Below are 12818 nucleotides of genomic sequence, written 5' to 3' on the forward strand. Positions count from 1 at the left end.
CATATATCTAAACATTTTTAGGGGCCGGGGAGATGGCTCAGTGGAATAAGCGCTTCCCTGGCAAGCGTACGGGCCTGAGTTCAATCCCCAGTTCTGGGAAAAAAAAAGGAAAAAAAAAAAAAAAAGTAAACTAGAGCTTTTTTAGTCAGGCCGGGGAGACAGCTCAGTGGAATAAGTGATTCCCTGGCAAGTGCAAGGGCCTGAGTTCAGTCCCCAGTTCTGGCAAAAAAAAAAAAAAAATTTAGTAGTTAAAACTTAGTACTTTAGGGTTGAAAGATGATGAGAGATATAATAGCTATATTTTTATGCTAAATTAATAATAATATAGTACAGAAAATAAACATAGCTTCATTATTGAGCATCAAGGGCCAGGGATGTAGCTCAGCAGCATATTTGCTTACCTGGCAAGCGCAAGGTCCTGAGTTCTATCCCTGTTGCCACAAAAAAAAAAAAAAAAACTGAGAATCAGAGATGTAGGACTCCCAAAACATGCAACGCATTCAAATTCAGTATCTTCTTAAAGAACCCCTTGAATTTCTGCCCTCTTATTTCCTCTGAAGATGGGCCCACCTAACTGGGAAACATGGCTCTTCACAAATTTTAAGGCTTCTTATTTATTTTTAACAGAATTTCATAAGACATTTGCAATGAGCTGCATCATTTTAAGTTCACTTAAACTTACTAGAACTGTATAAAAATATCTTAATTATAAATATTATTTGTGTGAAATATTCAGAGAACTCTGAGGCTAAACAACCTCTCAGTAGACTTCTGCAGATAGTGTTTTCGGCAGCACTTTGAGATACGACTGTAGTGAGCCTTCCAGTTTCATGCTGAGCAAGATCTCCAGGTAGACTTTAAAAACTTGCCCATCAGCAGATTCTGAGGATTTAAAGATTACCTCCCCATAACCAAGTGCAGAAGCCAGACTTATATTTGAACATGGTTAAATCCTTTATTATACAGCTGAGAGTTTTGTTTTGTTTTTTTCTCCTTATGCCCTACAATCGTATCTTTCAATTGTGTGTCTCCTTTGTTGATTTTATAGGCCAGAGGAAGAAAACGACAGAAGGGCTGGTTCCCTGCCAGCCATGTTAAACTTCTGGGTCCAAGTAGTGAAAGAACCACACCTGCCTTTCATGCTGGTATGAAAGTGGATTAACTTGTATTTCATTAGAGAACTTTGCTAAAATTCAGCAGCTTCTTAAATTATCTTTGAAAAATAGGAGAAATTTTCTTTCTCTTACTGCTGCTTTAAAAGTAACATGCCACTGAGAACTTCCCTCTGAAAATTTCTGTGTAAAAACAACCAGATGCTTGTTGATGCTTAAATTTTTTCCCTCCTTGAAATAATTTCAACCTGGGGAGGAAAGCGGTTCCCTGGGATTGCTCACTGGAGTTGTTGGTTTTGTAAGACAAGGAATGAGGTAATAAGGGTAGGGAAAAGAACAGTTCAAGAAAAAAATGTAGTTACTTTAATACTTAATATTAAAGTAATTTAAGTCCTAGGGATAGTTTTGATCCCTAAAGAAATAATTAATTTATTCTTTTGTTCTTTTTATTAGTGTGTCAGGTGATTGCTATGTATGACTATGTAGCAAACAATGAGGATGAGCTCAATTTCTCCAAGGGACAATTTATTAATGTTATGAACAAAGACGACCCTGACTGGTGGCAAGGAGAGATCAATGGGATAACTGGTCTTTTCCCTTCAAACTATGTGAAGATGACTACAGAGTCAGATCCAAGTCAACAGTGTGAGTAATACCCAATTATTTACTTCTCATCTGATATGGCAACTCCAGTGTTCAGTGTAACATTTATTACTGCTGTGAATCTTGAACTCAGCACAGACAACAAATATTAATGTTTTCAATAGGACAAAACAAAAGGAAATATTTTACAACATCAAAAGTGATGCTGCTTTATTTTGAATATTTTTTGCTAGCTTCCAGTCTTTTTTTTTTTTTTTTAGCTTCCAGTCTTAATATGAGCTTGTATCTGAAACATGCATAATTGCTCTCATGGGTCCTTTGGTGTAGTAGCCATTATACTGTAACTGCCCTTCACCACCAGCCTTGTGCCACCACCCATGTTCTTTTTTAGCTTAAAAAATAGCTAATACTAAAATTGCCCTATTCACCTATTCAGAATGATCCTTTAGTATTCAGATGCCATTAATTTTACAGCCTTCTCATTTATTTCCCTCATGCTTACACATCATCATCCAGGTTGGAAAGAAAATAACCTGTTTTAAGCATACATGAAACCCGCAGAGTGATTCTTTAGAGAGCTGCCTCATGCCGCATAAAGATACATAAACCAAGGTCTCATTATTTTCACAACAGGGGTCCAAATCTGAAAGGGTTATCTTTTAGTAATTACCCGAGAATAAGTAATACTTGTAAATAATTTTTAACTTTATAAAATATCACTTTTTTCATATTCTTTAGTTTTAGTTTTATGAAATAGGTCATAGTTGATATATTTTTATCACTCTAGTGAAATTTCAGAGAAGTTGAACCTTTTGTTTTAATTTAGTTGGTAAGAACATATACATGTAACGCAATGAAAGCAGATACATTTATGACTCAGTGTCAGGGCCATGAAGTTATTTTATACCATCTCTGTAATTTTATACCTTATTTTCACCTTAGAGCTTGAAAGCTAGTTCTGGGGGGAGGACTTTCCTTTAGAACTAAATTTTCCAGTGTGGAGATAGGGGAGCCTTGTTTTTATAGTTTGAGTATACTCAAAAAGGGTTCAAGGTTTCAGAAGTGGTAAAGAAATAACAGCTTGTATTGTCTAATGAGAGACCGTTTTTCAGCTTTGGTAGTGGTTTTGCTATTTGTAGTGATCAGTTGGAAGTCAATTTAGATCATTTGAGAATTATCTGCTACACCTCTCTGGGAGCTGGTAGGAAAGACATTTTTCAGGCCTACTGTATCTGGGAAATCTTTGACCTGTGATCCCAAACGTCATTCCATTTATCAGTACCTTTTGGTTTCTGTAGAATCTATACCATAAAGTGATGGTTTTTAAAATATGTTGATATTGCCTTAATGACAGCCTCTTGGGAAAGTCACCTTCCTGGAAATTGAATGATAACTTCTCATTCTTAAAAGAAACAGTAGTAGGTTGTCAGTAAATGTTTGACACAGAAAGTAGATTGACATGAATTAGTTATTGGAGGACAGGCTTGTCAGACAAATTACTGTTGGCCAGAGAATGCCTTGTTTGCTGTTTTAATATGGCTGGAGCCGGCAGACTCACTGCCTGTTGATGAGGGCCCCATGTAAGCACTGCCAGATCTAATAGAACCTTCTGTGATGAAGAACAGTCTACACTGTCCAACACAGTGGCTACTAGCCACATGTAGCTTTGGAGCATTCAGAATGTGGCTGATGTAACTCAAACTCAATTTTAATTTAGTTCATTTAAAGCAAAATAGCTACTTGTGACTGACAGCTACTGTATTGGACAGCACAACTCTAGAAAAGAACCAGTTTTAAGCCCTGCCTGAAGTAAAAAAAAAAAAAAAGGAAGAATATTGAAAAAGAAATAAGAAGAAAAAGAAAAGTTGCCCTGCAATCACATCTGACCTACACAGTCATTTTAAAGGAATAAAATTCCCACATGCTTTGTATTTTAATTTTTATGTTTTTTGGGGGGGGTTATGTTAACATTCACTGTGCCTGTTCAGTTAGATTTGTAAGTATGTTCTGTCAGTGACGTAAGCGCTAGAAGCATCAACACGAAAAGACTGTCCTTGCTCTGAAGTAGTTTCAGAGTTTAGAGGGAAACAGATAGTCGGATCAGTATAATTATTGCTTTAATTACTGTTTATACAAATATGTGTTGGGAAAAGATTCTCTAAAGCTGTGTGGGGAAGAAGGCATGTTGCCATGGGAGACGTCAGAAAGGGTATTCAAGCTGAGAGACAGAGATAAATTGTGACAGTTTTCTAGAAAAACAGATGGGGATGGGAGGACATGCTGATTATTTCCTTGATCATTTCATATATTGAGACCTGGGCAAATAGAACATTCAATGGATTAATTCAAAGCAAAAATAATTTCAGAGTTCCTTGTTACAAAACTATTAGCAGTAACTTGCCTATGTACCTTGTTTAGGACTGATGTATTTTTTCAGTTTGATCATCTGTGAAAACTAAATATTGTTTTGCCTGAGTGACTAAAGGTTTATCATCCATCCCAGACTAAAAGAGTTCTTAATTCTTTGATTCTTAGGGAAATTCTTATAAAAACAACCACTTACATACTCATTTATATCACTTAGGAGACCAAGTAGTACCAGTTTTGCTTACTTGAAATAATTACTTATTAGAATTGAATAATCCCACTTCTTTTAGATATGTGCAATAGAGCTAATTGTATTAGTAGCTAATACAGTAACTCACATTAAGTTTATATAAGCCTATAATTTTAATGGCATGTGGTTCATAAAATGATTAATCCTTAAAGTCAGGAATTGATATGAAATCTTTATCACACCTACCTAAGTTTTTACAAGTGAATCATCTGTTCATAGTCTTTGTATGAGCCGTTAAGAGCTGGTTACCTACAGATTACGTTTGTGTTTCCCTAAGGCTTATGAGTATTTCTTCCATTTTATTGTGTGACTAGAACGTTTATAAAGGTTGAAAACTTTTGAGAGTAGTTTGAATTTGTTGAGTTGATGTTGCATGTTATTATGGATCAAATTTTTCTTACCCACCTAATTTATGTTATGTTCATTTTATTCCTCATTTTTCTTTTTTTAGGACCCAATGTTGTCTTCCAGTTGTGAAAGCACCCCAGAGACCCACTATCCAAGTTTGACTCTAGCCTGGAGGCAGGGCAGGCAGCCCTGATCAAATATCTCCTACACAATTCAGTTACTTCGATTGAATGTTAGAGCCACTTGTGATTATTTCTTTGTGTTTCTAATTTACAGTTAAATTTTATTTGTAACAAGTTCAAGGATAGTGGGTCTTTGTGTGGCTTTCCCTTCTGTTCACTCTGGCATCCTTTAGCATTTTTCTTCTTTTTTAATTTGGTAATTAGAGGTCATTAGCATGCATATTGAGTTTGCCCCTACATGGTGGGAGTTCAAACACACAAAGACCCACTATTTGCACAAACTGTTCTGTCTGGTTCGGAATGGGCTACTGTGCTTTTCTAATGTTACTGCAACATGTATATTCATTACAGAATTAAGATGATGTTTGCTTATGTTCTGCTGTTATGTTTGATCTAACCCTAATCACAGTGCACTCTTAATTGGCTCATTCTGCAGTCTGCCCTCAAGTACACACTGTTTTCTTTGTTACTTTCTAACATGCCATGATGAGTATCAAGATTTAGATTTGTTTAAATGCCAAGAACTGGAAATGACCTTTTCTCTATTTTCTGTGTAATCGGACTGGAGCAATAACGTTTGTAGGGAGCTTCTCTTTTCTCATGGAAGAGGAAAGTGGCCTACAGCGGCAGGTGTGCACAGAGTGGGATATGTTAAGCCTATTCAAATTGCCCAAGAGTATGTGCTATACTTTGGAAGTTCCTTTAGGATCTTTATGTGCTCTGGGCTAATGAAGATTCTGCGTCATGTGCTGTAGCATATGTGTTACTTCTTTATTGATAAGCTTAAGATACTGTTCTTCAGAAACGAAAGGTATACATCGACTGCCAGATATGCACCCCTCTCTAGCTGAAGCAGAGCACTTATATCTATATACTAAAATCAGAATTCATGTTATATATTGCAATCAGGTGACTACAGGTCCCAGTAAACAAAGGGACACTGATTGGCATTCCCAATGTGCTTAGAATAAATCATAAGGTTTCCGTGAGGGGTTTGAAGTGCCCCTGAAACAAGCAACAGGCTTTAGCTAAGAGGATGCAAGAGTAAAGGCAGAATGCCTGCAGCCTGCATTCCTCTGTGTTCTACAGCTTCTTTGAGGCCAGGAGATTGATTTTTACCATCCCAGCTCCCAGCTGACCTCTGCTGTTCAACCACATCAGCTACTTGTACATAGGATTTTCTTTTTCTTGAAAGGAGAACACTTTAGAAATAGCAGGCACTGTTATAACCTAATATATGACAGTACTTAACTGAGATAAAGGGAGTTTTAATAGACAGTATTAAACTGTATTTGAAAATCAGTGAGTTTATGCAATTCAAAATGTTTACAAACTACATTGCAATCTACTGTTTGTGATTAAGTATTATCAGGAAAAGTGTATATACAATCAGAGTCTTATCTCTTCACATAGCTCTTTAAAAAAGAAAAATATGTTTTTATATCTCAACTTAAGTTAGAAACATTTTGTGCAATATTTATGTTAATGTGCCTATACATTATGAATGGAGATTAGTTCAGTCATACATTGCTTAAATCATAATTTCACAAAACTTGAGAAAAATTAGCAAATTAGTTAAAACTTCACAAAGTTCAAATATCTGTGTTCCAAATTATTGGGTATAGGGAGATATATATGTGTGCTTTCTGGGGTGGGGACTTCTGATTACTAGAGCACCTCTTTTTATAGTATTTGACATTGTCATTGTGCTTTTATAAATAGGACATTAATAGGAACGCAGTAATAATCCTTTTACACATGGGTAACAGATTTGCCTGCAATCACTAAAAGAGACTGAAACATTGAATTCTTGTGAATTGAAGTGACTTTTCAAAATTATGTGATTATAGGGCTTGCAAGAAAGCTCAGCAGACTAAGTGCCTGCTTAGGCAAGCACAGGGACTGGGATTCAATCACCGGTACTACACATGTGCCAGCCCCACTCCCAGGCATGCTGAGCTGGCCACAGAGACCCTGTATCAAATACATTAAAAATAAATAAATAAATATTCTGTGATTAGCTGGTCTGATCTTTTATGTCCTGAACTTTCTGCTTTTGCACTCTTATAATTGAGCTCAATTTAAGGCAGTTACTTTAAATACTGTGGTTAGAAATCAGACCACTGTTAACCATATTATTTGGTAAAACATTTTTTTACTTACACATTTGAATTTATACTTTCCTAATACATGGATAAATCATTTTAAAGAGATTCTTGTCAGGGCCGGGGAAATAGCTCAGTAGATGGCAAGCGCAAGGGCCTGAGCTCAATCCCTGGTTCCACCAAAAAAAAAAAGAGAGATTCTTGTAACTCAAGTCACTTCACTTTAACACTGATAAATATGGATTAGTAGGAATGACATTCAGGTTGAGTGTAGTACCCATAGTCAATCTGAAAGTCATGTTCATCAGGTCCCTATAGATTAAATCACATGCTGGCCCAATATGTAAGCTGGATGTCAGTCTGGAAAATAAACTTAACTGTTATCAACAAAATACAATTCTCTGTGTAGGTATTTTGCCATCTATTTAAGAGAAAGATGAAAAGAAAATAGGTATGATGGCTACTGTTGAGTCCTTCAGAAGTGCACAAAGTCTTTGGCAATACCTCATTCAGCCATGTGTTTGTTCTCTTGTTCATCCAGTAGAAGGTAGCTTTCAGTTTGCTTAGAAGAAAAGAATTTACTAGAAACAATGTTTAAGTAGAAATACATCTAAATAAATTTGAACACTGTGAGAAAAATACTTGCTTATTTAAGTATTACAATATCTGATAATTTTTTCACATGATTGGACTTGATGGGTTTTCCAGCAATGAAAAAACTCAGCTCTAAAACAAAAGCTGATTTTTAAAGAAAATTTAAATCAATCCTATCCATGGTATAGTTTATCAAAAAAAAAAAAAAAAAATGGTGGCTGGGTACGGTGGCACACACCTATAATCCCAGCACTTGGGAGGCTGAGGCAGGAGGATCACTGCAAGTGCAAGTCCAGCCCGGGTCACAGAGTGAGTTCAAGGCCAGCCTGAGCTGCATAATGAAACCTTGTCTCAAAAAGACTCCCCCGCCAAAAAAGCGATTTTGAAATAAAACTACCTAACGTGCAGTTGCTATTTTGATGTCGTAAAACACAATATGAATGATAGTAATTTAGATAAAAGAAACTTGGGGGTAGAGAAAGAAATGCCAAGTCCAGTCCAAAGCTAATTGCCAAGTTTTCTTAGAGTGAAGTTTACCACGTTATAAATTCTTGTAAATAAAATCTATACTGGAAATATTCAAAGACTCGCCCAAAGTGGCACTATTGGATGCTGCTGTGATGCTACTGTAATGTAATAAATTATTAAATTGTTGCAAAGTGCTGTTTTTGCCTTAAATTTTTATTTTGTGTGTCTTGAAAACTACAATATTAAAGGTATTGAGATTGTGCAAATGCTGGGCACGCTTGGCATGAAATAATGTTTTTATTTTTACAAGATTGTAATATAACTATGCAAGTGTGTTTATTAAAAGGACACAAACTACATTACCTGTATTGTGTATTTCTTGAAGCATCCTTTAAAAAGTTCTTTTTAATTGTTATATAATAGTTGTGATTAAATGTCTTTGGAATTTCTTTTTTTCTTAATGCAGTATGTGGGTACAGAACAGCAAGATTTTTTATCACAGGGAAAAAGAAATTGTTAAGTGGTCAAAATTGAAATAGTTTTATCTGAAATAATCACATCTCAAAAGCAAAAGAAATCTAGATTTTTATATGCTGTTGGTTACAAAAGTAAAAGAAAATATAATAGAAGATAATAATAGACTGATGTTACACTTTTTAGTACACTTTTCTGAAAAGATTGGAAAGAGCATGCAGGTCACTGTGGAGTAAGACTTTGTATACAAATAGGAAGCTATTGAACAACTTGCAGTGTGGATGCCTGGAGGATCAGAGTGTTAAACTGAGTCATCACGTTGGTTTTAAAGACCCTTGGGTGAAAAGAAAAATTGGTTGAAAAATCTAACGCATCCTCACCTAACCTAAGCAGCCTCTTTCCCAAGAGCTTTTCCTCCTCTCTGAAAAGTTACCTGGATAGCCTGCACAGAGGGGATTCACGTGCTGGGTGTGCAGAAATGAGTGAGAGGGATCCTGGCTGTAGGTGGTGCACAGCTCTGTGGGCCCAGGCTTATGAAGCAGCACAGTAAGCACAGGGATAGAGGCCTACAGAGCACCAACGGAGTACAAAGAGGAATCCCTGACTGGCAAGGCAAAGACTGTGGTGAGGCTGCAATGGTGGCAAATACAAAAGAGCAAGAAGTAGCCAGGTGGGAGGAGAGGGTATGAGTGTAAGCAGTGGGAGCCCAAAGGCAGAAGTAGTGGAAGTGCAAGAGAAACACCAAGGGTTACATCAGGTTCTCAAGCTTCCCAGGGGGAAAAATATTGATGTCTATATTCCGATTCCAAATGGCTTGGGAGTGAGCATTTTTCAAAGCTCCCTAGATGGGTCTGAAAGGCAGCCTTGGCAAAGAAAAGGCAGTGAAACAGTTCTGAGAGAAAATTGCCAGTAACCAGGGAGAGATGGGATGTGAGAGGAAGTAGAAGAGCACTTTTATTCCCAGGTTTGTGTCTTGGGTGACGGTAGGATAAAGGACAGAGTTGGATCCAGGCATAGTGGCACATGCCTCTAATACCAGGACTCCAGAAGGCTGAGACAGCAACATCATAAATTTTTTTAAAATTTATTTTTCTTTTTTTATTTTTTGTATTGGGAATCAAACTCAGGACCTCACACTTGCTAGGCAGGTGCTGTACTATTGAGTTACATTCCCCAGCCCAAGGAAGAACATGAATCCCAGCACCGTGAGGCTGAGGCAGGATTGCCATGGGTTTGAGGCCAACCTGGGCTACCTAGTGAGTGCAAGACCAGCCTGAACTACAGAGTGAGACCCTATGTCAACCAAAAAGCCTAACATCAATGACCTACCAAGACCCTGGCTCAAAATTTTTAAAAGGGATAGGATGGCTCAGTGTAAAAGCATTGGATTCAACCTCCAGTACTACAAATAATAATGCAAGAGTTGGGAGGAGATAATAATTTGGTTTTTCTTACAAAGCACCTATGGGACGTCCAAATAGGATTGTCCCACAAGTCGGGTATAACCAAGACAAACATCAGATATCCCTCAGCTGGTGGAGTGACGCCCTGACATGGTGGTAGGTGTGGAACCACTGAAAGTAGATAAGATTACTTGGAGAAAAAGCATACCTCTGAGATCAGCAGCTGAAGATTAGGTTTTGGGCTGGGTGTGGTGGCACATACCTATAATCCCAGCACCTGGGAGGCTGAGACAAGAAGATTGTTATAAGTTCGAGACCAGCCTGGGATACAAAGGGAGCTGAAGGCCAGCCTGAACTGCATAGTGAGACCCTGTCTCAAAAAGAATAAATAAATAAAACAAAATTTTTAAAATTAGGTTTTGGAGGAAGAAATCCCTAAAGGGGGGACAACCCACTAGGGCCCCCCTCCTGGCCCTCTCTCAGACAGGAGCTTTCTTTCGCTCAGTAAATATATTCTGCTCATAACCTCAAAAAAAAAAAAAATTCTACAAAAATAAAGATGTTGTGCTGATTAAAAATGAAATTCTATCTGTGTGACCACTGCTAGTACCAGTAAAAAGAAAAAAGGTGGTCCTTGTTGAGCATTTATTAGTTACATAGTTTCTAAGGTCCTGGAATACATTAACTCATTATTTTCCTTCTTACAGATACAGAAATTAAAACAGGTTGCCAGGCATGGTGCCTTATGCCTATAGTCCCAACATCCGGGAAGCTAAGGCAGGAGGATCGAGTTCAAGGCCAGCCTGAATCATAATGAAGCCCTATCTCAAGAAAGATAAAAATAAATAAAACAGTTTAAATAACTTGTCCAAGTTTACACAGCTAGCGAACGGCAGAGTCTGTTCAGTGGTCTGGTTGCTGAGCCCACGCTGTTAGCGTCTGTGTTAATGTGCTCAGTGCCACCATTTGTATAATATTAAAATTCTGGCAGTACAGAGATTGCTCATAAGTGAAAAGAAAAATCAGGCTGTACAGTGTTTATGTAAAAACTACAGGGAAGACTAAATGTAGTAAACAAAGACAAAAATATGGAACAATATCCAGAAAGATCAAGCTAAACTTTATTGAGATACAAATCATATACCATGCAGGTCATCCATTTATTTTTGTGCATTAGATTTCATTGGCACATTTTAGATACACATAGTGATCACATTGATCATAGAGAATTTGTACCTGTACATGATATAACTTGGGATTTTTCACCCCATTTCCCTACCCTCCCTTCAATCCTCTTCCACTTAAAATTTACAATTCAACTGTTTTGATATCCATGATCAGGAAGCCATTACCACAGTCAAAATTAGAACATTTGTATCACCTTGTAAAGAAACCCTGTATCCGCTAGCTATTACATCTCCCTGTCCCCCCTGCCCAGCCACCAGTGCTAGGAAATCACTAATCTGCTTTTATGTCCGTACGTTTGCCTGTTGTGGACATTCTGTGTTACGGGGTTAATAAAATAGGGTTTTATAATTGACTTGCTTCAAGTGACATAATCAGGTTTCATTCATGTTCTCATGTTAGAACGTCATTCCTAAGTTAATACTTTATTGTATGGTTATATTCTGTGTTTCGGTCAGTTGGTGGACATTTCAGTTATATCCATTTTATTTTATTTATTTAGAACAGTGGGCAAGAACTGTATTTAAAACTATTTTTTCCATACTGGAGCTCCAAATCAGAGCCTTTGGTTTGGTAAGTGAGTGTAACAACAGTGAGCTACAGACCAGCCCTTTTTAAAATTGCATTTTGCAGCAGGATCTCACTAAGTTGCCTGGACTGCCCTGAAATTTTTGATCCTCTCACCTTGACCTCTTGAGTAGCTGGGATTACAGGTACTTCACCTTAGTGTATTTTCACACATGCATAGCCTTTGTATTTCCATATCCCCCACCAGAAGAGTACATTTGTTACAGCTGACGAACCTCCACTAACATGTCACTACTCCCTCCCCTTGTGTCGTGTACCTGAGGGTTCATTCTTGGTATAGCTACTCTTCGAGTTTTGACACGTGTGATGACATATGTCCACCATTACAGTGTTAAACAGAGTAACTGAAATGCCCTGAAAATTCTTTGTCAGGTCACCCCTCCTTTCCTCTCTGGCCCTGGTAACCACAGATATTTTTAGTTTTTGCCTTTTTCAGAAGGCTGCATGGTTGAAATCATATAGTATGTACCTTTTTCCAATTTGCTTTTTTTTTTTTAACTTGGTAATATGCATTTAAGTTTCCTCCATATTTTTATCAGTACATGTTTGCAGTACATAATGATTAATTCATATGGGGAGTTAGTACCTGTACATAACACATCTTAATTCTCATATCCTCTAGATGTTTTTCTGACTTGATAAAAATTTTTTGGTGCTGAGTAATATTCTGTTGTCTACATGTACCACAGTTTTTTCCCTTTCTAGAAGACATCTTGATTGCTTCCAAGTTGAAGCAATCATGAATAAAGATGCTATAAATATGTGTAAAGGTTTTTGTGTAGATGTAAGTTTTCAGCTCTGGGTAAGTACTAAGGCAGATGATTGCTGTGTTGTACAGTATGCTTAGTTTTATAATAGCCAGACTGTATTCCAAAGTGGCTATTTTGCATTCTCACCAGCAATGAATGAGAGCTCCTGTTGCCCCATATCCATTCCAGAATTTGGTGATGTCATATTATGGGTACTGGCCATTCTGACAAGCTTGTAGTGGTACCTTGCTCTAATTTATATTTCCATTGAAGTAACTGATATACAGTGTTTTTTAATACATTTATTTGCCATCTACATAACTTCTTTGGTAAGGTATTTGTCAAGGTCCCTGGCCTTTTAAAAAAAAATTTTAAAGTAGGAATTGAACT

At 37.2% G+C, this 12818-nt stretch overlaps 1 protein-coding gene across 1 annotated transcript in view; it reads left to right on the plus strand.

The window, feature by feature from the left end:
• Nucleotides 1–12818, plus strand: part of Itsn2 (intersectin 2) — a 167042-nt gene that overhangs the window by 121705 nt on the left and 32519 nt on the right. The window contains exons 28-29 of the mRNA XM_012513845.2: nt 1049–1145; nt 1566–1757. Of these exons, the coding sequence (XP_012369299.2) occupies nt 1049–1145; nt 1566–1757 (289 nt within the window). The remainder of the gene's footprint in view (nt 1–1048; nt 1146–1565; nt 1758–12818) is intronic.

This window comes from Octodon degus, unplaced genomic scaffold (genome assembly GCF_000260255.1).
Source record: "Octodon degus isolate 3935 unplaced genomic scaffold, OctDeg1.0 scaffold00019, whole genome shotgun sequence".
In the NCBI taxonomy this organism is placed as follows: Eukaryota; Metazoa; Chordata; class Mammalia; order Rodentia; family Octodontidae; genus Octodon; species Octodon degus.